We start from the raw sequence: 24,776 nt of genomic DNA, 5'->3' as shown, positions 1-24,776 counted from the left end.
CGGTAATACCTTAATTTGGCGTGTATCGACGCTAGGATGTGATTTGAGAAAGCAATAGTTAGATTTTTGGCATAAAATAGGATAATTACAGTGAAATTGGATATCTAGACCTTTGTCCATTTGATTCTCAGTCATTTTATTACTGTTTTTCTTTAATTGGTAATTTTACTGTTATTTTAGAATTATTAGTTAATTAATTAATTTTGTTACTTTATTTGGTTGATGCATGTTATTAGATTAATTGATAGCTTACAATTCTCTGTGGGATCGACCCTTGCTTTTGTATACTATACTGCGATAGCGATTTGTGAACTTACAAGGAATAGAATTTGTCTATCAGTTGTCCTCAAAGCAAATGGTTGAAGAAGGTCCTAATTGTACTATGGAATTGGGTTATGTGAGGATTGTATACATGGAAAACAAAATCGAGTGAGTTTTCAATCAATTAGTACAAGGGCAAAGGGAATTTTAGATTTAATTCACAATGATGTGTTTGGACCTACTCCTGCTAAGGTGATTCATCTCGACTCTACAACTGCTTCATCAAAACTCTGCAATTACTTCATCAGTGAATAAAGAGGTACGTGTAAATCTCCCTACTTATTTTCATTTTTATAAGCCTGGAAAATTATTGTTATTGCGGTCAGAAGAAATTAGAACTTTCTGCAATTTTTAATTGCTTGTGTTGTTCAACTTGTTGCAGCTGTCTTGGGGATTCTGTCAAAGTTTTCGGCCCAGGATGCTAGTGAAGGAACTATTCATGAATTTTTTCATCTGTTTCAATTTAGATTCCTTCATGTTAATTGTTTCCAGTTTTGTCTTCTTTAATTTTTAATTTTTTTATTTTTTTTATTTTTTTTGGTATCAGATGGTGCAAAGAGATTTTATTTTATATCTTGATTCATGTTAATCATCTTTGCCCTCGGTGATGCTTAGAATTATTCCAATGTACAAAATTCGAAAGAACAATTTATTTGATTAAGAAAGAAATTCTTATAGAACTGTCTTTAAAGCCTGAGGACCAGGAAATGACTTCCCAGAACAGGGCTTTTGGGGAGAAGGCGTGCCTGAACTTCTTCACCACTGATTCCTCTTGCCAAACCAATTCTTAAGTTTTCCCTGAGGCTCACGAGAAATTCTACCTCATAGTAGGTGAGATCTAAGGTAAATATTCAGCAAAATGAGGGAAGAGAGAGAGCGTGATTTCACCAAAATTCTGCAAAAAATTTAATATCCATGTTAAAACATAATTAAATGATTTTAGCTAGTGCTAGAGAATCATATAAGTGCAACAATAGTGACTCCCTGTACCAATCCCCGGGGCAAAATAAAATATAAATAATCTAAAACCAGTGTAAAATTACACAATTTTTTTTTATGGAAGATCCTACGTTTACAACTTTTTTTTACAAACATTTTCTCACAACTCTAACGTGACAGGTCGCAATTGGTCAGCTTGCAATAAGAACTGACCAATTACGAGCTACTACATTGAAGGTCCTAAGAGAAAGTTTGTAAAAAAAGATTGTAGATTTAGCATTACTCATTTTTGATTTAGTGTTTTTTCTGGGTCAAACACTTTAAACCTTCAGATATTGAAAACAGAGGGTGAATTTAAAACTTTAAAACTCCATATATGCACACAAGACTTTAAAATTTAAACACCTTTCAGGCTTAGTGTGAGTAACAATTTGACTTAGAAGTCTAAACAAGTGACATTACAAGCCCAAATGTTATAATATAGTAATGTTTTCATCCAAAAATAACCACTGTTAACCTAATCCATTATTTAACAAACAAGATCTGATAAAAAGGCCCTTTTGATTTATCTGATTATAAATAAAATAAACAAAACAATAATTAGATATAATAAATATAAAAAATTCTGGGCCGGTTTGGTGCAGTTCTCTGCTTTGGTCCTGTTAGTGATGGCTTTTCCTTATTCTTGGGCCATGTGCTGGCAGTGGAGGGGTCTTTTTGGGCTTGTAGTTGGTTGCTTGCATAGCTTCTGAAGTTTTGCTTTTATTTTGCTAAGGGCTGGTTGTTTTTGGGTTTTGCATGTAGAGGATTTTATATCCTTTTGTCTTTGGGCCTCTTTTTGGTTGAGCTCTTGGGCCTTTTTTTAGTTTGAACTTTGAAGGGGAGTTCCCTCTTGTAGGGTGTATTTTTTTTTATTCTTTCTATACAATTACCGTTTTAACTGAATAAAAAATCCAAAAAATAATTTCACAAAAATATTTTTTATCCAACTAAATTAAAATAATAAGTATTGCATCTAGAAAAAGAAAATTTTTAACTACAAATTTTTTTTAATGCCATAATAACTAAAATTAATAATAAAAAATGCAAATTATAAATTTAAGAAATATAATAAAAAATCTTTAAAAAAAAACAAAAAAGGTAGGTGTACTTTATTAGATAAATTATTTGTTTACTTTGTCCCTTAGTCACCCATGATTATTTTTGCTATCATACGATACAAAAAAGATAAACTCTTATTTTTAATATATGATTAAATTTCAATGCATTTTCAACTTTACCCCTTCATCTAATAGATTAAGCTAATGATAGTTACTTTTGAATGAAAATATTACTATATTACAACGTTTGGGCTTGTAATGTCACTTGTTTAAACCTATAGGTCTAACTATTCCTTACATTAAACCTAAAGGGTGTTTATGTTTTAAAGCCTATGTATGCAAGTATCAACTAAAGGGCAGGGTTTTCACTAAATAACTTATGCTAAGAGCAAGAATTTGAGAGTTCGAATGATTAATGAAGTTATCAGCTTGGTGGTTTTTACTGTTATGCTTTGAGAAATTTGTATTGAAACCATATGTCTAAAGATCTGTATTCAGCTGTCATCAAGTTTATTCACTCATGCATTTAACCGTCATAACCTAAGCATTTGTAAAATATTACAGAAAACCAAAAAGCAGGATCTTTTACCTCCCAAGCCCCAACATACGTGGTTTAAGAACTTCCTCATCTACCACTTCCAGGCTCTCTAGAGGAGTTTCTGCTAGCATAGCTTCTGCAGCATCAGTAAGATCGAGATACAGTATATCAATAGAAGCCCTCTCACAACGACCCTTCCTTGAAAGAATGGACTGCAAATTTGATAAAAGTTGTCATAAGATAACTTTTCAATCAAATTTAATGATCCATTCACATTGCATGTTAACCAACAATGCATTCTGATATGTAATCAGATCAGCTTTACCACGGACTACAGGGACTTGGACTAGCTCAATTTGTGGACAAACTTCCTCTGCCTCATCACCTCTCATTGGACTGAAAATCATGCATGAGATTTCTAAATCTAATGCATTTCTAGAAAGTATTTCGTCACCAAATAAAAAGTTCCTCAAAAAGTAACTAAAACTCACTTACCGCTTTACACCATATTTCCGGGGAGTAATGTTAGCCTTACTCATTCTCTTTATTCACTTCTCTTACTCACTTTTGTAAATATAAAACATAGTAAAGGTACCATAAGCATAGTAAGTATACCATATATCATTTTAACAAAAATAAATAAGAGAAGTGAATAGGGGAAGTGAATAAAGATAATATTTTTCATTTTCGGGCCTCAAAGTTAACAGTAATCAGGGCCCATGTTTCCACTCATTGTACTGCACCGCAGCAGAAGGCAAACCCTTAGATGCGGTTGCTTTCCTGCTCCACTGCATTTGAAAAATATCACATTTTCAGAGCAGAACAAACTACAGCATAACTAATGCAAGGAAATGTGAACAGAAAAGACATGTAAGTTTTCAAACAGAAGAGCATTTTCCCAAAATCAAGTAAATCATCACCTTTAGAATCCAACGATAAAAAATCCAACTTCAATACTGTACCTTCACTATCACTATCACTATCAGAAGCAATTCTTACAAGTCAAACGCATTAACGAATCCTCAATCTTTAAAAACTAGTTTTTTTTTTTTTTTATTTCCAATTATTCAACCATCAATAACATTATTCCTGAAAATCATCTATCTTTTTTAATGTTGGACAGATTTTCCAAAATTAGGATTTTATATTATTTTCCTCTTTCTTATTTGGTTTTCTAATTTTAATTAGGATTGTATTTGGAGGTTTAGTTTTTTAAGGATTTTAATTAAGACATGAGTTATTTCGTAGTGGATTCGAGACTTATTACTCGTGGAATTTTGAGCCGCTGCACTAGCATATCTACTGCCTATCCGGAATCTACTGCTTATTTTTTCTCTTGTCCACCTCACTTCACAAACAAAATTCAATTCAACTAAAAATAAACAACGAAAAGCCAAAATTTACTCCGAAAAAATGATGGGTCCGTTTATTTTATTATTTTAGATATGATTTTAAGAATAATATTGGATAGTTGAATAGAGGAGTATTACGAGTTAAAATTTAAAAATTTACATAAAAAAAACCCTTAGGTTTGTTAGTTTAACTAAACACCCCAATATATTAAAATTTTGTAAAATAACAAAAATACCCCCACCCTCCCATAGTGCCAGATTCCGACCGCTACCGTCGTAATCTAGCGAAAAAATGGCGTTACAACGCAGAGTGGTCTAATCTGGCGGGTAAGGCGTCGATATGACCTTTTCCGGCCAGATCCCAAATCTACGGCCGAAAAGTCTAGATTTGGCCGTCAGTGACGGCCAAAGATATGACTGTCGTTGTCGGTCAACAATGGCAATTTCTTTGGCCATCAGATCTGGCCTTTTCCGACTAGATCCACTGTGGATTTGGCCAAAAAATTCTAGATCGGTGAATTACCGGCCAGTTTCAGTCGTTTGTAAGCCGTTGTAATAGATTCCGGCTACCACCAATGGTGGTTGCCGAAATTTGGCAAGTATGGGTGGGTCGAGGTGTTTTTGTTAATTTTTAAACTTTCTCTTTTCTGGGGGTATTTATGAAATTAATAAACTTAAGGGGTCTAAAAACAATTCAAAATATATACTAATATTTCTCAAATAACAAAACAAACAAATATTTTGATAATAGGATTAAGAATATGGGTAAAAATAATGAGCCAAACGGAGACGATATTATCCTCTAGAATTCATCAAAATTTCATCGAACTTAAAACAAACAGTGATTTTCTCAATTACACATCCATTTAAATACCATAAAGAAAAAAAAAAAAAAGAGCGAGAGAATTCGATGGATCTTAAACGTTCAAGCAGTCCATGTCGATGTGGCGATGATTGTGGCATCAAAAGATTGTGGTTTCGCCACTGGATTTTCTTTTCCCTCCAATTTCTTAGGCGAAATAAAGCGAGAGAGAATGGGAAAGAACTCCCTCCTATTCTTTTGTATTAAGAGTGCGTTTGGTATAAGAAATATTGTATTACTGGGGAATATTGTTATATTACTGGAAAGATAGATTATTAGGAAATTTTTAAAGAAATATTTTTGGTTGGTTGGGATAAATTGATAGGTATGTTATAATAATATGTTGGTTAGAAGGATAAATGAGTAGATATATTATATATATTACTAAATTACCATCATTTATATATAATAATATAATATTATTTTTATTATTATTTTTTAAATTATTTCTTTTAACCCCCATATTTGAAATTTTGCTAAAAAACCTAAGCTATATAAAACTTTAATTTGTAACAAAATCACCTTCATTCACCCCAAGCCACTGCTTGTAGCCAATCACAACCACCGACAGTTGCCATAATGGCACATGACCGGTCAGATCTAGTTGATCGTGTACGAGTAAGGCCTAAAGATCCATGGCAAAAAACGGATAGATTTGGCCTTGGCTTTGGCCGTGAAACGACTACATCTGGTCGTTTCCGGCCATGGATCACAAATCCATGGTCGGAAACGTCCTTACCGATACATGACTGACAAGATCCCACCGGTCTTGCACCAATATGACAACTTTTGCCAATGGCCAGCAGTGGTGGCTAGCTGCCAATGGTGATCTTGGGTGACGGAGGGTATTTGTTAATTTTAAATTTTTTTGTGGTTAGGGTGTTTTAGCCAAATTCTCAAATGTAAGGGGTCTGAGTTAATTATTATTTGGTAGACATATGAGAGCAAATATGTCCAAAATGATAAAAGATTAAGGGCAAAATAGGGTCAAAATTAAGATTAATTTGGTAATCTTATATTAACATCCTTTAGGAAGGTAATCTGATTACCCTCAATATTACCAACAATAAACACTATTTACAATAAAAGATTACGTAATATTTTATTACTTGACAACCAAACGAGGGAATTTTGAAAATTAAAGAAAGATTACAGGATTAATCTTATATCACCCCGAACCAATCGCAACCTAAGGGTATTTTATATTACCTCCTCTAAGGTTTGAGTAAGTAAATGTTACCCCATATTTTTAAAAATATTAAGTTTATTCCTCGTTAAATCTCATAATTTTTACAAAGACACCCCTGAGTTTCTCAAAACCTACCCCCCATTACAGACAGTATTCCAAGTTTTCAACAAAGACCTAACATTCTCCTTGGTTAGTCTCCTTGTTTCTCCTGTTCTTCCTTTGCCATGGCCGGAATGGAAACCGATTGGAATAGACTTTGTAAAGACCTCCTCTTCTCCATTGTCAAACTCTCCTCGCACGAATCGATATCCTTCGTTTGCGCGCCGTTTTTCGCTTAATATTCCTCTTCCTTCAAAACATTACCCAGTCCCACACTCCATTCTAACTAGCACCGACTTCCTCAAAGACCCAAGTCTATTGAAAATGACGTCTTAACCCTTAGGGACTCCACTATTTACGCCATCAAGCCCCTCAACAGAATCTCCAATACCCAGGACGACGAAACTCCTCAAACGTGGGTGGTCACAGTCCAAGAGTCAAACTCAGGTAGAATCCGAATCCTTGACCCAATGCCAAGTGAAGATTTTAAAAACTTTTTAAATTGCTTTTGCTTTTAGAAAATGATTTAAGATAAATTAAAATGACAAAAATATTTTTTTAAATAAGTTTTTTCATTAAAATATATTAAAAATAATTTTTAAAATATAAAAATAAAAAATTGGTCAGCAAGGTATTTTCGAATGTGGCCAGGCATCGTCACCGAAAGCGCATCCAACGGCACCACCCACTCCATTAAGTAGACCTCCAGCCTATCTACCTAGTGGAGTAGACAGAGCAGTCAAAAGCTTCGGTGTTTCGCCGCATCTATCATAGCTATGATTGCTTCTATCCAATGGAGTGGGGCAGAGTGGGCAGTGTTGTTAGACGTGCCTCCGATGATGGCATTCGGCCACTGTCAGCAGTTGACATCTGGCAGACATCTTACTAACCAGTTCTAAACTTTTTAAATATATTTATTATATTATTCATTTAATTGAAAAATTATTTACTAAAAAATTAATTTAAGATAACCTAGGGTGTTTTTTGTAATTGACCATTTCAAAAGTGGCTTTTGAATTATAAAAGCTACAAATATCTGCTTTTGGATTTAATAAAATAAATTATTCCATAATTAGCTAATTGTATAATCATTTTTCAAATTAGTTTACCAACTACTTTTTGGATTATAAATTATGAAATAAATGATCATTGAAGAAGCTACAGCAACCTCAAATTCAATCTTAGAAGGAAGAGATGCTATGGTCCAATTTTAGAAACTCGCAAGTGTTTGATTTATTACTTAGAAACTTTTAGGGGTTTATTGTAATTACACCTCTAAGAGGTGCAAAATTATAAAGGGTAATATTACTGCGTAAGAAAGTGATAATAATAATAAACGGATTTTGAAGTAAAACTTAATATATAAGTTAACTTAGGTCTAGAAACGAGCTGAGCTGCTCACAAGCTGTTCGAGCTTGAGTCGAGTCGAGCTCGAGTAGCTCATGGGTCTAGTCGAGTCAAGTTCGAGCTTAATAATATTTGACTCGAGTAACTCATGAGTTTACTCAAGCTCGACATATTATATAATTTTTTAATTATATATATGTATATATATGAATTAAAATAATTAAAAATTTTGACTTGATTATAACCGAGTTGAGCTTGAGCTTGATTTTGACTCAGTTGTAATCTAGTCGATCTCAAGCCGATCATATATCAAAAAGCGGTAGTCCCATGTAGTAGTCTTACTTTTTTATAAGATAAAGGAGTAGAGAAATTGATAAGAAGGAATTGGAGCTTAACTTGCTCATTGCTCTCTTAGTCCACAAGACTATGGTGTGTGATCCTCCTTCAGTAGAGGTTGCTGGCCAAGTTTATCGACTGTACTTTCTGTTCTAGTTTAGGTCCATGATAGTTGAAAAGTACTTTGAACCCTTGTGACCCATATACAAGCTTAGGTCTACCTCAAAGCACCAACCTATGGTTCATTGAGTTTTCAATAACTTGGACGGGCTGATTTGATGGGCCCTGGTTGCTAATCCACGTAGGAATTATTAGTATGGAGCTCGTTAAAATAAATTCCCTTGTTACTCTCTCAATTTTTTTTTGAAATTGTGTCAAGACTCTTGAAGATTCAAAGGATGTTTAATGTTTTTCTAGAGTTGGAATTAGCAGATTTAAGACACTACTATTTTTCCCATTAAGCTGAATCACGATAATTTTAAAATTTTATTTTTATTTTGACCTCTCTTATTCATTAAGTGCTACACTTTGACCCCTTTTAAATTTACTTTTTTTTTTTTTTTTTAAATTGATTAATTTTTTATAGTTTGATCTTCCTCCTTTTTCTTAACATTACTCTTTAAATACATTCAAGCCTCAATATTTTATAAAATTTATATAAATAATTATTTATTTAGTCCCTTTAAACACTGAAAAGAGATTTCAAAAAAGAAAAAAATCTTAATATATATATATTTTTATTTACGTTTATTGTTAGTATAAGTGAGCACTTTTTTTTTTATCATTTTTCAATAGTTATACATTTATTTTATATATATTTACTAAAATTAAAATATAATCAATTATTAAGTTAATCAATAATATAATTAGTTCAAATATAATTTTAAATTTGTAAAAATATTTTATTTCGGGTAAGTATACATCCAACATCACTTTAAAAATAACAATGCTAAACACATATAACTAAAAAATTTCGAAAAACATAACTAACTTAAAAATAAATCTTTCCCAACGCTATTCACAACTTATTATTTTGACATCATAATAAATGATTAAGGTGTAATTAAATAACAAAAATCTCAATATCGTTACGGTTTAGGTGTTAAAACAAACCTTAAAGAACAAGTCTATAAATATCTATAAACTCATAATAGTGTAAGTTTTAATAAGTCATTAAAGATTTATAGTATCTATAGAATACAAATAAGATGCTAATATTTCATTATCTTATAGTATGTAACTTCAACATTTTCACTTTGACTTTGCTTGTCTGCGGAAAAGGCCAGGCCGATAGGTGTAAATGAACATGTGCCATATGAGGGAAAATTGCGAAGCCATAAACAAGAGCATGAGCGAACAGGCTGATACGCCCACTAAACCAAGCATCAAATATGCCTTTTTCTCATAGAAAATCTGATAAACAGTGGTGCCAAACGCTACCATCATTGATGTTATGGAGATGAACATGATAACAACTCCCAATATGAACTTTCTGGGAAGGGTCTCAAGAAAATCATCTTGTTTGTAGCGTGCAGTGATGATGGACATGAATATTATGGCGGCCGCAATCGATGAGAACAAGGAGAGTGCATCTGAAAACCCAAATGTCATGAACACACTCAATTTATCGTAGCCACTAGTTCCACTGAACGCTGCTTGAAAAACTAGTGTGGCAGTCACTGTTGCGGCTACTATGCATGATGTCGCTGCTTCCTTCATCCATTTCTCACCTTCTATAACAAGTTTCTTATGGGACTTATGGAATACCACTTCCGGAGTTTCTCCTACGCAATTTATTTCGTTTTTGCAGTCACCAGGTACAATATTCTCTACTTCCTGTATAACATAAACTTCGTAATTACAAAATAACATAAATATATATGAAAGAACAGAAATAACGAAAATGTATATGAAACCCAAAACAATGTCTACTAAGTTATGAGGACTTAAGTGTCATAAATTAAATTCTACACTCATTCCCTAATAATGTATGAGTAGGATGTGACAACTGTCTTTGAACATCACCCAAAACATGTCTACTTGGTTAGGAGGATGAAAAACTGAATCTAAGGCGCATTCACTGGTAATGTATAAATTAATTTTGTGTAAGGAAGCTTAGATTCATTAACGAGTTAAACTAATTTAACATCGTTATATATATATATCTTAGTTTTCACTCCCCCCATAGTCATGCAGTAGTGCAAAAAGCAGCTATTTCAATGTTTATATCAGAAGTCTTACCTTATACCACTGTAACTCACACTGCATTTGAAAAGCTGCACCAGCAATGACATTTAGTTTATTTTCAGGAGCTAGCTTTCCAGCTAAATGCAAGATGTTGTTCTTGTCCACGTCTTGAGACATTAATAACAAATGTTTGTGATCAGTCATTTGATATATGAGGTTAAATACTTTCTCTTGACGATTCATGACTGCTAAGTGGAACAGATTTTGATTCTTTTCATTCGTAAACCAGATTGCATCAGGATATGACTTTATAATCTCTTCCACAATTTCACAGACCCCCATTTCTGCCCCTAAAAGGAGAGGTCGTTTTAGTATCAAAGAAGTTGTTCTATAATCGTTTTTATCGTCTGCAATTACCTTGCACAAGTGTTTGACAAGTTCAAGTACTTTGTAATCACGCATCAACTTTGTCTCTCTTATTTTTTTCGTATAACTTGTAACTGCAAATTAAACAGATTCAACTGTCAACAATGACAGTAACTGTATACATAACCCAGTAAAATACTGTAAGTCATAAGTTTGTTCCTCCTTTTGGAATTTAAAAAAATAAATTTCAATCCTTTTTCATTTGAAATATCTTCATTTGTAAAATACTAGTCGAGCAATATTGTTTATTAATAAAAAATCAAAAGAAAAATAACATTGATGTCAGAAAGAAATATATGTACTCACCCTTAGAAACGCGGACGTATCCCCAAAACGGTAGCCTTTTGTTCCTCCACTTGGAAATGCTGATGGCTTTTTGGTTATTTCACTCAACAGAGATTCACCACCATAAAATGTCATTGTCGCTAAACTTGGATATAATTTAATCAAGTGCAAAGCCAAGTCTGAGACATAATGATCGACATGAATTTATTAGCTAGGATCACTAATTTCAAATTTCGACATGAAGAAAATTACTGAAAATATGTCTCAATAAAGTAAATGAAACTTTCATCGGCATGTATTGAAAGTTAGCGAAAGAAAGAATTAACTCACCATAATATTCAGCAGTTATAAGCAACTTTACGAAAAGAACGCCCGATGTAAAACGTGTTGCAGAATTGTAATTCAAACCTTTGATGCTGATTGGCGACAAATAGTTTACCATCTTCTTTTGACCATGTCGAGCGGCCTCAATCAAAGGTATCCTTTTAGAATTGTTTATCTTATAAATTAAATTTTGATCTTCATCTTTTATCAATATCATGCTAGCTGCTCGGACATTGCCAACAATTGCAGCGACGGAAAGGACCGTGTTACCCTCTTTATTTTTCATTGACACTTGATCCATTGACATCTTATTCAATAGATACTCCACAATATGATTGGCCTTGCCTGTCCCAACAGCTACATGAAGAGCTGTGTCTAAGTTTACTGTAATCCTCGCTTCTAACGCATTCTCATCCTTATCACAGAGTTCTCGTACAGATTTCAGATCGCCTTCGAGTATATTTTTATATAACGGCAGGTATTTCTTGAAATCCTCTGCAATAAAAAGAAACAGAAAACTTTTAAGACCTTTTTTTTTTTTTTTTGTTGGAATTTTATTTATTTACTTCTGAAAATTTATTTTAGTTTTCTGCTACTTACCCGGCTCTCTCCCTTCTGCTAAGGCGGTAGTCTGCGACGAAGAAGAAGCGATTATAAGCTGTAATGAACAAGAGATCCATATTGTAGTTTGACAGCGCGTACCTGAGGAATGCCTTGGAACTCTTCTTTCAAAGCGTCCCATGCCTCTTTCGCCTTCTGAGCACGAGAAATTTTGCGGAAAATATTATCATCCACCGCTTGTTGAAGGATGAAAAGTGCTGTTGCATCATTTTTCCTAATTTCTTTCAACTGCTTCTGATATTCTTCAGATAGAGTGGAGCCGGTGATCTCTAAATAATTTTCATAATTAACAATGTCCCATAAGTCTTGGGACAAAAAATATGTATTCATCTTAATACTCCAAACATCATAATTTTCCCCAGTAAAGATGGGGATGGGAAGAGCAAGTGGACTGGTGTTTCCTTTGGCCATGGCGAGGAATTCAAGGTATAGTATTGAACCATGTTTCCTATCTATATATAATGAGGACATTGCTCTTATAATTAAGTTAATACCACAGTTAGTATTTATCTAAGATGTGGTATATGTTTTTTAGTGGTAAAATAACTTTCACATTGTTGATAAGTTCTTTTAAGTGTAATAATACATATATAAATAAATCTTAAAATAATTATATAAATTGATGTGATAAAAAATAAATAAAAGAATAAATATGATAAGTTTAACTTTTTATATTTATTTTTTTATACATAAATTTTTATAAGATTTATACATCTGCATTATTAGTGTTTTAATTAATATACATCAACAAAAAAGCATCCATCCCTAAGCAGTAATGTTTTAGACAAAATTGACCATTTTATTACATCCACCGACAAGGCCCCAGGGACCACCATGTTGAAAATCAATATAAACAGTTCATATAGAAAATTGAGCATCAATAATTGAGTCTTCCCAACTGAATTTCAAGGCGGCTTAGACCCACATAATAAATGCCCTTAATTTTCCAGCCACAATAAAATCAGATAAGTTTAATGTGGCACACAATAAATGCCCTTAATTTTCCAACAACCACAAGTTTAGATAAGTTTAATGTGGCAGCTGACGTTGCCTGAGTGATCTCACTCCTCTGTCAGTTAATGACCTCAACAATACAGCTGCAGAGCTGCTAGCTCATCCTAAATCAACTAGATGCTTTATATAATTAATTATAGACCGAAATACATTTTTCTGGGGGTGGGCAAAAAAAGGGTAAAAACAGAACTGACGGTACCCAAATATCAGTTCTAATTCTTACCCATAACTGAAAGTCAAAAAATGATAGAGCCATTGAAAATTACACATCGAATTTATATAATGAATAACGTGACAAAATCCTGATCATTTATTGATATTAACTGATAATAAATCAATAGTCAGAATTTTATTACGTTATTCAGTGTACAGATTTGATACATAACCTTCGGTGGCTGTAGCATTACTCTTGAAAGTCATAGGGTGATATTGTGCGGTTATTCTTATGGGGTGGAATCGAGAACCAGAACCGAAACCGAGACTTAAATAAAATTTTAGGATAATATAAAATCTTTTCTGATATTTTACACTTCAAAAAAATGAAGAAAAAAAATGCGACTGGGAGCAAGAGCATTCAATATCTCGATTTGGGGATTAGGGATGAAGAAGAACAAAAAATTCTGCCTCTCAATTCTTCGGCTGAATCTGACTTCAAATCAACTGTCTCTCGATTCTCTTCCATTCGCATAGTTTTACAATCAATTGTATCCGGCGAAGGTACTTTTTCAGAGCATCTGACATTATAGTTTCATTTAATAAATTTGAGGTTTAGATTTTCGTCTAATAAATTTGAGGTTTGGGTTTTGCTTTTTGTTGCTCAAGAGACAAAGAAACATGGGACTTGATCTCAAAGCGAAAAACAAAAAAATTTGTTTTCGTTTAATTGTGTTGGATCATAGTTCTTCTGAAAATACTGGAATTGGATGGGATTTTATTGATTTGTTGTTTTTTAATTTAAAGACAACGCTTTCGAAAGGAGATTTGCAGATATCATGAAATAATTTAGTTCTCCTTAATTAGTTCCTCTGAAATTTAAGGATAACGGTTACTGTTATGTTATGGGTGTAATGTCTATGGATTTGTAAGGATATTTCTAGACTTTCTATATAATTTACGTTTAATCTAAACCTTGATCTTATGTATCTGCCGTTTAAGTTTAATTTTTTTATTTCCCTATCTCTAGCTCACTAATTGCACCAGATATATTCATTTCATTACTTTTTGCTTGTTTATTTTGTATGTATTCAGCTACCTCTTTTAAGGATATATTGGGGTTCAAAAGATGCTTGCTCTTTGTGTCAATTTTTTAAGTTTTATTTTTAGGATTTTGCCTTTAGTATGTTCTATGTCTATGTGCATAGTCAAATGTATGTCATCATCTTCTATGATATTAGTTCTATAATTTTAATTTGCAGGTTATCTTTGCTTGAATCAGTAAGTTGACTAGATATGGTGGTTGAAGTTCATAGTCTTCTCATTTATTGTTCTCTTTCTGAGTTCATGTCCTCTTCCCTCAACAATACTTGACAATTTTGCTTAATTTACAGAAACCATATCTTCTTCAGTTCAATTTGTAGCATAAACTGAAACCATGCATACAAAAAAACTGCAGTAATGGAATGTTCTTTGGTTTCTTTGAAGTGTTCTTATTTATTCATTTAATTTATTTTTAGAGGGACTAGAGTACAGCTTCCTGTCAGAATTTGATGCTTAAGGGCTTGCTGCAATTTCCTGCTTCTTCACCTCATTTGATTCTTTGAAAATTTAAACTTTTGTGCTTCGTAAAGTAATCAAAAGGAATTCGTGGAATAACTCAAATTATTGATATTTTGTAACTTTTTATATACATAATATCCATAGATACTGAAGTTTCTTTATACTCTGCTAATTAAAGTGTTTTGTGTTGTCATGGATGATATTTCTATTGTACTTCAACTTTCAATTTTTTGAAAATTAGATAGACAGCAAATTGGGATCACAATTACAACTCAATAGGATATTTTTATTGGTTTAAATATTATATTGATAGTTATTTAACCACTAGTCCTTTAAATTTTAGTTATTGGGTATATAAATAATTCAACAGACAATGAGATGAGCATTCAATATAATTGTTTATAACGCTGAAGATCAAAAGGGTAAAATTCTCAAATAGCCATCAATTATTAGTATTCCAATTCATCATTATTTGGAACACTTATTTCTCAATTGATTGGTCAATTTGACAACATTTCAGAAAACTGTTAGCGGTGTAATTATAATTTTGAAGGGTTTATTTGTCATTTTTTTTAAAAGGATACCCAGAATCGGAGCCGAAATCGGAACCGCTAGTTCCTGTTTCAGTTCCAAATCTAGTTCCGATTCTAGTTTTGGTTCTGGTTCCGATTCTTATTCTAGTTTCTTTGATTTTGCGCGGGTACCTGCACCTGACCACCCTACATTTTTCCACCATTCAACGTTAGTCTTCGTCCATGGAACATTCATTTCGACCAGATTTGATGGTTGGAATACCCCTTTTACCCGTACAAATTTTTATTAAATAAAGTAAGAAATTACTTTACAACCCTAAGTTAATAAAATTATAAATGACCCTTATAAATGTTTTAAATTTCAGAACTAACACCCTCTTCTTCGCCACTTACTTCTTTACACCAGAACACAAAATAAAAACTTTACACCATCAATCATCCCCAAACACATAAACATCAAAACTTCACCTCGTCTTACATCTCCAAATTCATCATTAACCATAATAAAAATTCCGAATACACCCCTATTAGTTATAAAAATGACAAATAAACCCTACAAAAATTATGTACATCCCCATCTATTTACATAAATTACAAATACAGAGCTAGTGCAGCTTTACTCTTTTCACAATTTATTTGTGCCATAAAAATGTCTTTAAACGAGTAGTTTTGGACATAATTTAAATTGAATTTGTTAAATGCCACTTCTAATTGGCAAAGCAAGTAGTTGTTTCTATTAATTTACCTCTTATCAAATTAGCTTTTTTAGGTAAATTCTTTATGATGAATAATTATAAATAAATCTTATTTATATATAACTTCAAATTTCATAGCCCAGTTGAGCAAATCCCAAATTAAAAGAGTTTAAACTTGTCTTAAAATATTAATAAAATATAACATAGAAATGTATTCCTTGATAGTAAATACATAATTTAGTTGTGTTTGTTTCTAATGAAAAATCCAAAAGAAAATGAAAGAAAATCCAGGGCAAAAACAAGGCCATATAAAGAGATAAAAAAAAGTTTCGATACTTAAAAAGAGAAACTGCAAACGAAAGTCACTTAACCACTAGTACCACCCATCCTTCTCTCTCTTCCTCACATTCAAATTAAAGAGTAGTTAAATCTCCTCCTTTTACCAATGTATAGGCAAAATATCGTATTCGGCCCTAACAAGCCCAATAACAAAAGGCTTTGTGCAAGGCCTAATTTCTGTTGGTTTCAAACCAAAGCCTATCTTATAAACTGAGATACTCTACAATTTGGGCCTTCTTATCCATTAAGGTTCATTGACAAAGCTAATGTCTAGATATCATTTACGACTCTGAGTCTGATTAGGAGTCTGACTCCTAATGAATATGGATCCCATGATGACTCCTCATTTCTCAAGGATCCAAGTCTCTTGAGGATTCATCAGTAAGTAGAACTCCTAGTCCTACAAGTGATCCTATTCCTTAGGACTACGAATCCTATGAGAATACTTCCAAGGGATTCCTAGTCTTACACAAAGACAAAGTTGAACACTTGGTATAGTCCTAAACTTAACGCCTCACAGACCCTGAGTCCTACTAGGATTCCTACATCCTTGAGGTCCAAAGTTCACACAAATACTTACACAAAGACAAAGTTAATAGACATAATGGTGATACATATGTAAACTAAACATACAAACTCCAATCCAAAAAATAATGTAACATAACTATAATATAAAGTATTTTTGACATTGAAATTTTCTCTCTCTTTTTTTTAATTGTTTTATGAACCTGGGTAAATCTTACGATTTTCTAAAAGTAGAAAATAATGACCTTTGGCCATATAGGTGCTCATGAGGGGATTCAAAACTTATACTATATTGGAGTAAATCATAAACTTGATTGTTCGACTAATTTCTCATAAGTGAGTAAGTGGCTTGTGACATTTATATTTAAGTTTCTATTAAATTATATGATTTTATAATATTTCTAATTTCATTTTTAAAGAAAGACTTATAAATTTTAGGTTAATAAACATAAAGGTGATGCATGTGTAAACTAATCATACGAACTCCAATCCACAAAATAATGTAGCATAATTTTGTTATTACCACATCATATATCTAATATTAATTTAATTTCTCTTTATATGTACTCATTTATTCTTTTTTGTACTACATCAATTTGTTTATAAAAATCTATATACAAATCTCTTATATTGAGGATTATTTAACGAAAATCCTTGGATCAATAGATAATATGAGATGAAAATATAAGTTTAACCCTATTTGGGCCTATATAGACCAATTTCACAGGCCCATAAAGAAAACTTGTAAGGACTATATATAAGATTTCATAGGTCCGTATAAAAAATGGGCTTTTCATTAAAGCCTATAGTTGATTTTTACTGTTGCAGCAAATTTGTAAGATTTCATATTTCTAAATAAGCCCACATCTTTTATTTTAGGTGAGGATATAATTGGAATTAAATGAGTAAATAAGAACACTTCAAAGAAACCAAAATTATTTAGTATTTTTCAAAATTATTTAGTATTTTTCTTTACAACATGAATTAATTTTTGGGTTTCATATATTTTAGGCCTAAAGCAAAAATAACTATCATTTAATCTTTTTGAAAAGTTCTTTATTAGTTTCTTTCTTCTTTTTTCTTTTCTAAGTTTTATATTTGATTAAACTATTGCAAATTTACATTGTTTAAATAGAAAAATAATAATATAACCAAGAAATAATTAGAACTTCAATCAAACAATGGGTTTATATTAATTTTTGAAGTATTTTTAGAGCTGACAACTTCATATAAATACAGCCAAAGAAGCAACACTAAAAGACTAGCTTCAAACCTTTTTCCTTAATTATCTCATAAAACGTTCTTTCCTTGCGGATGATGCCGGAGCCGTATGTGGAAACCATCAGGTCCCAGACGAGGGGGAACTCTGAAGATGTAAACAGGTACAGAGGGACTAAAGCTGACACGAACATTGGAGCAAGTATCCAATAAGCCTTTCTGTCGCAGAACACCAGAAAAACAGTGGCACAAAACGCTACCATCAACGATGTTAGAGAGAGGAACAACATAACAAGACCCCATATTAACCTTTTTGGCAGGACATAAAGAAAATCATCTTCTGCATAGCGTGCTGTAAGGATGGACAAGAACATTATGATGGCAGCAATTGATGAGAAGAAAGAGACTGCATCTGAAACACTGAAGGTGGTGAAGGCTATCTGTTTGTAAAAATTTGGTATGCCAGCATCATTGTAATCACCAGGTACAGTGATTGCTGCTGCAAATACTATTGTGGCAATGAGTGCTGCTGCTACTGAGCATGAGTTTGCTACAACTTTCATCCAATCCCGACCTTCTTTAACGAGTTCCCTATGTGCCTTTGTAAATATCATTGCTGGAGTTTCTCCAATACAATTTTTGTCCGCTTTGTACGCAGGTGGTACAATTTTCTCTATTTCCTGCATAAGATAAACTTCTTAATTACAAAAATATAAATATGAAAAATTGCGAGTGTACTTAATAAAATCATTACCCTTTAGCACCACAGGACGGTCACATTCCCCTTGTGTTGCCATAATAATACTATGTTGTCTAATATATTATCTGATTCAGTCATATATTTCCATATTGAGATGTCTAATTGTCAATGGGGAGGGCTGGATACTAAGAAATCCATGCCTATGCTCATCTCTTTTATGAATACTCAAATCCAACCTATTATCCATTCTAAAAAATGGGGCGGGTTTGGGTTACTTTTTTAGACAAAAAAATTTTATCGCCCCATTTGAGATATATATATAATTAATCAAAATGATAAATAATAATTTTAATTATCTAATACAAAATTTATACTCAAAGTTTAATAATTCAAGCACAAAAATTATCAAAACAAATTATAAACTAAAGAAATAAAATGGTTTTGATTTTAATTATAAGTTTATAATAAATCTGATTCCAATTAATGTAAATTATAATTCATCAAATAATTGATGACGTGTACTACTTAATTTGACAATATAAAAGAAATAGAGACTCTAGAGCTGGGCATTTGGGACCGGGCCCAAAAGCCCAGCTCCAAAAACCGGGCCTAGGATCGGTCCTTCGGAGGATCGGTCCTAGGAGGCCTGGTCCCAAAACGGGACCAGGCCTAAGGAGGAGGGCCCAGGCCCTCCACCGGGCCCTCCTCCAAGGCCCGGGCCTGGGCCCAAAAGTTTATTTGTCTTTTATCAATTTAATCCTTTGTAAAATTACATTAAAGCCCTAAAGTCAGTATAAATTCAAGGATTAAAATGAAATTTTACTAAATTTATTAAAAAAAAAAAAAAAAAATAACCGTTGGCTGCAACGGTTATAAATTTTTAATTCATAACCGTTGCAGCCAACGGTAACTGCCAAGTGCCAACGGTTACATTTATTATTTATATAATATAAGTTTTTTTTTTTCATTTTCCCCCCCACAACTACACTATAAATAACCCTAAAACCTTTAATTTTTTTCACACCAATCTCTCAATCTCTCATTCTTTCATTCTCTCAATCTCTCTACTCCAAATCTCCAACCAATTTCTCATTCAATTTATATATATAATTTATTTATATTATTCAAATTTTTTTCTATTTTTCTCAATATCATATATTTCAAGTATATTTAATTTCTTTTTATTTTAATTATTATATTTTTTTATATAAATTTTAATGTCTTCCCAAATGAGTTTTACGTTCCATCACCGAAGAAATTGAAAGCTTCAATCCATTTTCACCATTCCCCAGAGGATTTGCAGCTGTAATTCCACACCCACAATTCGGCCGGGACGAGGTGTAGCCAAACACATGTGAGCTGCGACGGGTCAACGGGCACGGACATAGCCCAACCCACCCTGACCGTGCAAAGAGGGTCGTGTCCGATGTCTGGCGAAATATTCACCAAATCAAAACGGCAAAGACAAATGGGGAGGAGAAGGAAGAATCAAGAACTGTGGGATATGTAATTTATGCGGAACCATTATGCGGCTGAGAAGGGGGCTTCGACGATGCGACGACACGTAGAGAAGAAGCATCCCCAAATAAGTGCATCTCAAGCGGATAGGTAGACAAATTCAAACCAACTTAATTTTAATCCACGATCCTCAACTCTCTAACATGGCAATACAATACACTGTTCAAGAGAGGAATAATAGCAAGATATATAGTTGCTACAGACTCTCCCATTTGTTATCTGAAAATCCTTTTTTGGTTTAATATGGTTAAAACTGCATTTTGCCAACATATACCCCTGTTAGTAGAACTCAAGTAGAAGAGATATATAAACTTTATAACAAAATAAATAATAAACTATAAAAAAACGAATTTCAAAATTTAGGATATATATATTGCAATTACATCAGACATATGGGCTTGTAGATCAAAAACGATTTTTAATGTATAGTACATTTCTTAGATCATAATTGGGGGGGTTTACAACAAAAATGATTAGGTTTAAACATATATGAAAACATAGTGCTGAAACTATTTATTTTACGAGTTTGAAGTTTGCAAGAAGATTATTAATGATAGAGTTGTAGCGCTAACGCTTAAAATTTGCAGTTGCTAACACCGCAGCAATATCTTTATTGAAAAGAAATTGGATCCGTATGGTGAAGGCAAATTTATCAACAGAGATTGTGCTTGCACATCATCAATTTGATAGTTTAAAGCAGGTTTAGATGCTATACATCAAGGATTGAGAGGGTGCGTAGAGCTCATCGGATTTATTGACGGCTGGGTAGCAATAAAAGATAGAGAGGAGTACGTCAATATGTAAGCAAGAGGGACCCCGGTTCGACCTTTGACAGTTATGTCAAACAGCCATATCCGTTGGGACTCTAACTACTGTGTTGGAAAAAGCGTTGCACAAAGCCGCGAAACTAAATGTACAGATTTCGTACAACCGGAAGACTATCCAGAGGAAGTGTCGATTCTGATGATGAGGGGGGTTTGTGAAATTTCTTTTTATTCATTTCTTAAAATTTTTTTATGATGCTACTAATACAAGTGGTATTATTATCCAAACTACTATTTAGTGTTAGATATTTAGTCAAAGTGCTAAAACTTTTTATCAATATAGACACTATCAACAATTTAGTGAAAATTGTTCAAGTATGAAGAATGAAATATAAGAGATATTGGTAGATATTCCAGTTCTTATTGGATGAGGCCTTTTTCTAGATCTAGGTTTAAAAGTATCGTGTTACGGTTAACAAAAAAGTTTTGTGTATTATGAGTTAGGCCAATTAGTTAGGAATGATTTACGTTCGTTTTATTTGACTGACTTTAAAAACAAATGTGGATAGGCTTTTTTTCTTTGATATGAGAAACAGCATATACAATGCATGTAGAAGTGTGGAAGTGGAACGGTAGGGAGAGGCCGATCAGGACCTGTGTAGCCCCCCCTCAATGGTCGACCAAAGTGGGCGGGTATGGGGTACGTAGCGGATAGCTCAGCCCTCTAGCTCAGCTCTGCTACATACATAGACAAATGAGAATTTTACTCGCTACCTTACAGGTGGACTTGACCTTATGACGAGAAGCCAACAAACTTGACATGGATATTTTCAATGGTGGAAACAGGAAGAAAGCAATCACCATATATCACCAAATGGCACGTGACATTTATCGGTGCACGGTTTTCTACAATCGCACCGAGTCAACATTTTCAACGAGTGGTCGGAGTGTTGGAGAAGACAGAAGATGTTCTTTAAGCAATGAAAATGGAGAAGGATAACGGTTACGGGATGATTGGACTCAGGAGAAAGAAAGACTACAACAGCACCCTGAGATCCCGAATAGCGAACTCTGAGGAATACAGAGTTTGAATAATGAACTAGTGGATGCAGAATAATTTAATAAAAAATAATTTAATTATTATGTAGCAGAGTGGGATGTGTGAAATGGATATATTCATATTATGTTTAAAAATATAATTAACTATTAATTTTATTATTTTTTAAATAAATTAATGAAGTTTTAGAAACTTACTAAATAACCCTAAAAAATACTTAAAAAACACCGATAAAAATTTAGTTTTGCGCCCAAAATATAAAAAAATTTGACGGGGGTAAATTAAATTTCCAAATCCCCATGGGAAAGGTCCCATGTGGGTTTGGAAAAATAATTACGGTCAGGGCATTTAGGCATGGTCCGGGTCCTGATTTTTCTCATGGGCCGGACGGTCCAAGTCCCATAAGGGACTGGGTCCACCAGTCACATAGGGACGGTCCCTTACCCAGTATAAGTAGAGACTCCTTCCATACAAAACACTAATATGACCCATTAGACAAGCCCACTTATATTGTCCTATTGAAGATGTTTCGCTTCCCCAATAGTATTTTTTAATTGGCCCCAAATGTTTCATAGAAGAGTTCACCTTGAACCATAGTAACTCAAATTGCATCTGGAGGGCTGCACCAGGAATGACCTTTAGTCTATTTTCAGCTAAATGCAAGATGTGTTCTTGTCACCTCTTCAGAAGTTAATAACAAATGTTTCGACATTCAGTCCATATATGGTTAAATACTTTCTCTTGACGATTTATGATTGCTAAGTGGAACAGATTTTGATTCTTCTCATTTGTAAACCAGATTGCATCAGGATATGACTTTATAATCTCTTCCACAATTTCACAGACCCCATTTCGCCCCTAAAAGGAGCGTCGTTTTAGTATCAAACAATTGTTGTAGAGTCAAGTTCCTTCTGCCATTACCTTGCCAACTTTCTGACAAGCTCAAGAATTTTGTAATCACACATCAACTTTGTCTCTCTATTTCTTCGTATAACTTGTAACTAAATTAAACAGATTCAACTGTCAACAAGACAGTAACGTATACATAACCGAGTAAAGTCTTATGTCATAAGTTTGTTCCTCCTTTTTTTTGAAAAAAAAAAAAAAAAATTTCAATCCTTTTTCATTTGAAATATCTTCATTTGTAGACTATATACTCTCGAAAAATATTGTTTATTAATACAAAATCAAAAGAAAAATAACATTGATGTCAGAAAGAAATATATATACTCACCCTTAGAAACGCCGACTAATCCCCAAAACGGTAACTTTTTTGTTCCTCCACTTAGAAATGCTGATGGCTTTTTGGTTATTTCACTCAACAGAGATTCACCACCATAAAATGTCATTGTCGCTAAACTTGGATGTTCTTTAATCAAGTCTAACGCCAAGTCTGAGACATAATGATCGACATGAATTTATTAGCTAGGATCACTAATTTCAAATTTCGGACATGAAGAAAATTACGGAAAATATGTCTGAATAAAGTAAATGAAACTTTCATCGGCATGTATTGAAAGTTAGCAATTTCACTCACCATAAAATTCAGCAATTATAAGCAATTTTACGAAATGAACACGCGATGTAAAACGTGTTGCAGAATCATAAGCCAAATCTTTTTTGCTGAATTCCAATAAATAGTTGATCATCTTCTTTTGGCCATGTCGAGTGGCCTCAATCAAAGGTATCCTTTTAGACTTGTTTGAATCTTGAATTAAAGTTTGATTTTTATCTTTCTTCTTTATCATGCGGGCTGCTCGGACATTGCCAACAATTGCAGCAACGGAAAGGACCGTGTTACCCTCTTCATTTTTCATTGACACTTGACCCATTGACATCTGATTCAATAGATACTCCACAATATGATTGGCCTTGCCTGTCCCAACAGCTACATGAAGAGCTGTGTCCAAGTTTACCGTAATCCTGGCTTCAAACGCATTCTTATCCCCATCACAGAGTTGTTGTACAGATTTCAGATCGCCTTCGAGTATAGCTTTGTATAATGGCAGGTATTTCTTGAAATCCTCTGCGATAAAAAGAAAAATAAAACTTTTCAGACTTCTTTTTTTTTTTTTTAGGTTGTTGTTGGTTGGAATGTTATTTATTAACTTCTGAAAATTTATTTTAGTTTTCCGCTACTTACCCGGCTCTCTCCCTTCCGCTAAGGCGGTAGTCTGCGAAGAAGAAGAAGCGATTACAAGCTGTAATGAAGAAGAGATCGAAATTGTAGTTTGACAGCGCGTACCTGAGGATTGCCTTGGAACTCCTCTCTCAAAGCGTCCCATGCTTCATTCGCCTTCTGAGCACGAGAAATTTTGCGGAAAATATTATCATCCACCGCTTGTTGAAGGATGAAAAGTGCTGCTGCATCATTTTTCTTACTTTCTTTCAACTGCTCCTGTTGTTGTTCAGATAGAGTGGAGCCGCTGATCTCTAAATAGTTTTCATAATTAACAATGTCCCATAAGTCTTGAGACAAAAAATATGTCTTCATCTTAATACTCCAAACATCATAATTTTCCCCAGTAAAGATGGGGATGGGAATAGCAAGTGGAGTGGTGTTTCCTTTGGCCATAGCGAGGAATTCAAGGTATGGAATTGAACCCTGTTTCCTACGTATATATAATGAGGAATTCAAGTTTTATATTTTATAATATTTATAATTTTAACTCAATTTAAATTCACATTGACCCTATAAAATTTATAATAAATTTATCAACTTAAATATTTTTAATCTACTTGCTAAAAATCTTGGCCAAGTCCCTGCATCC

At 33.2% G+C, this 24,776-nt stretch overlaps 2 protein-coding genes across 3 annotated transcripts; both read right to left on the bottom strand.

Annotated features, from left to right (window-relative positions):
- Positions 1–9,334: 9,334 nt before the first annotated feature.
- On the bottom strand, positions 9,335–9,955 carry LOC116107929. Its single transcript, XM_031394201.1, has one exon. The coding sequence runs from the start codon at positions 9,953–9,955 to the stop codon at positions 9,335–9,337; it is 621 nt and encodes a 206-aa protein (XP_031250061.1).
- A 133-nt stretch (positions 9,956–10,088) lies between these two features.
- Positions 10,089–24,572, bottom strand: LOC116107923. Of its 2 annotated transcripts, XM_031394195.1 has the most exons (6): positions 24,251–24,572; positions 24,149–24,179; positions 23,543–24,031; positions 23,240–23,398; positions 10,688–10,770; positions 10,459–10,620 (listed from the first exon to the last, which is right to left on the bottom strand). In XM_031394195.1, the coding sequence occupies exons 1-6, from the start codon at positions 24,497–24,499 to the stop codon at positions 10,579–10,581; spliced, it is 1,053 nt and encodes a 350-aa protein (XP_031250055.1). In that variant the 5' UTR covers positions 24,500–24,572; the 3' UTR covers positions 10,459–10,578. The 2 variants fall into 2 exon arrangements, with proteins under 2 accessions (XP_031250054.1, XP_031250055.1); XM_031394194.1 differs by having other exon boundaries at positions 10,089–10,770.
- Between the last annotated feature and the right edge of the window lie 204 nt (positions 24,573–24,776).

Source organism: Pistacia vera, unplaced genomic scaffold (genome assembly GCF_008641045.1).
Source record: "Pistacia vera cultivar Batoury unplaced genomic scaffold, PisVer_v2 Contig55, whole genome shotgun sequence".
Taxonomy (NCBI): Eukaryota; Viridiplantae; Streptophyta; class Magnoliopsida; order Sapindales; family Anacardiaceae; genus Pistacia; species Pistacia vera.
The sequence above is the reverse complement of the archived record's forward strand: the minus strand, read 5'-3'. Positions and strand labels throughout refer to the sequence as shown.

Excerpts from the sequence above, each read along its gene's own strand:
- LOC116107923 (XM_031394194.1), bottom strand. The coding sequence starts at position 24,499 with ATGAAGACATATTTTTTGTCTCAAGACTTATGGGACATTGTTAATTAT. Across the intron at positions 24,180-24,250 it reads AGTTCCAAGGCAATCCTCAG|ACTACCGCCTTAGCGGAAGG; the intron begins GTACGCGCTGTC and ends TCTTCTTCGCAG. Across the intron at positions 24,032-24,148 it reads AGCGGAAGGGAGAGAGCCGG|AGGATTTCAAGAAATACCTG; the intron begins GTAAGTAGCGGA and ends TTTTTATCGCAG.
- LOC116107929 (XM_031394201.1), bottom strand. The coding sequence starts at position 9,955 with ATGTTATTTTGTAATTACGAAGTTTATGTTATACAGGAAGTAGAGAAT.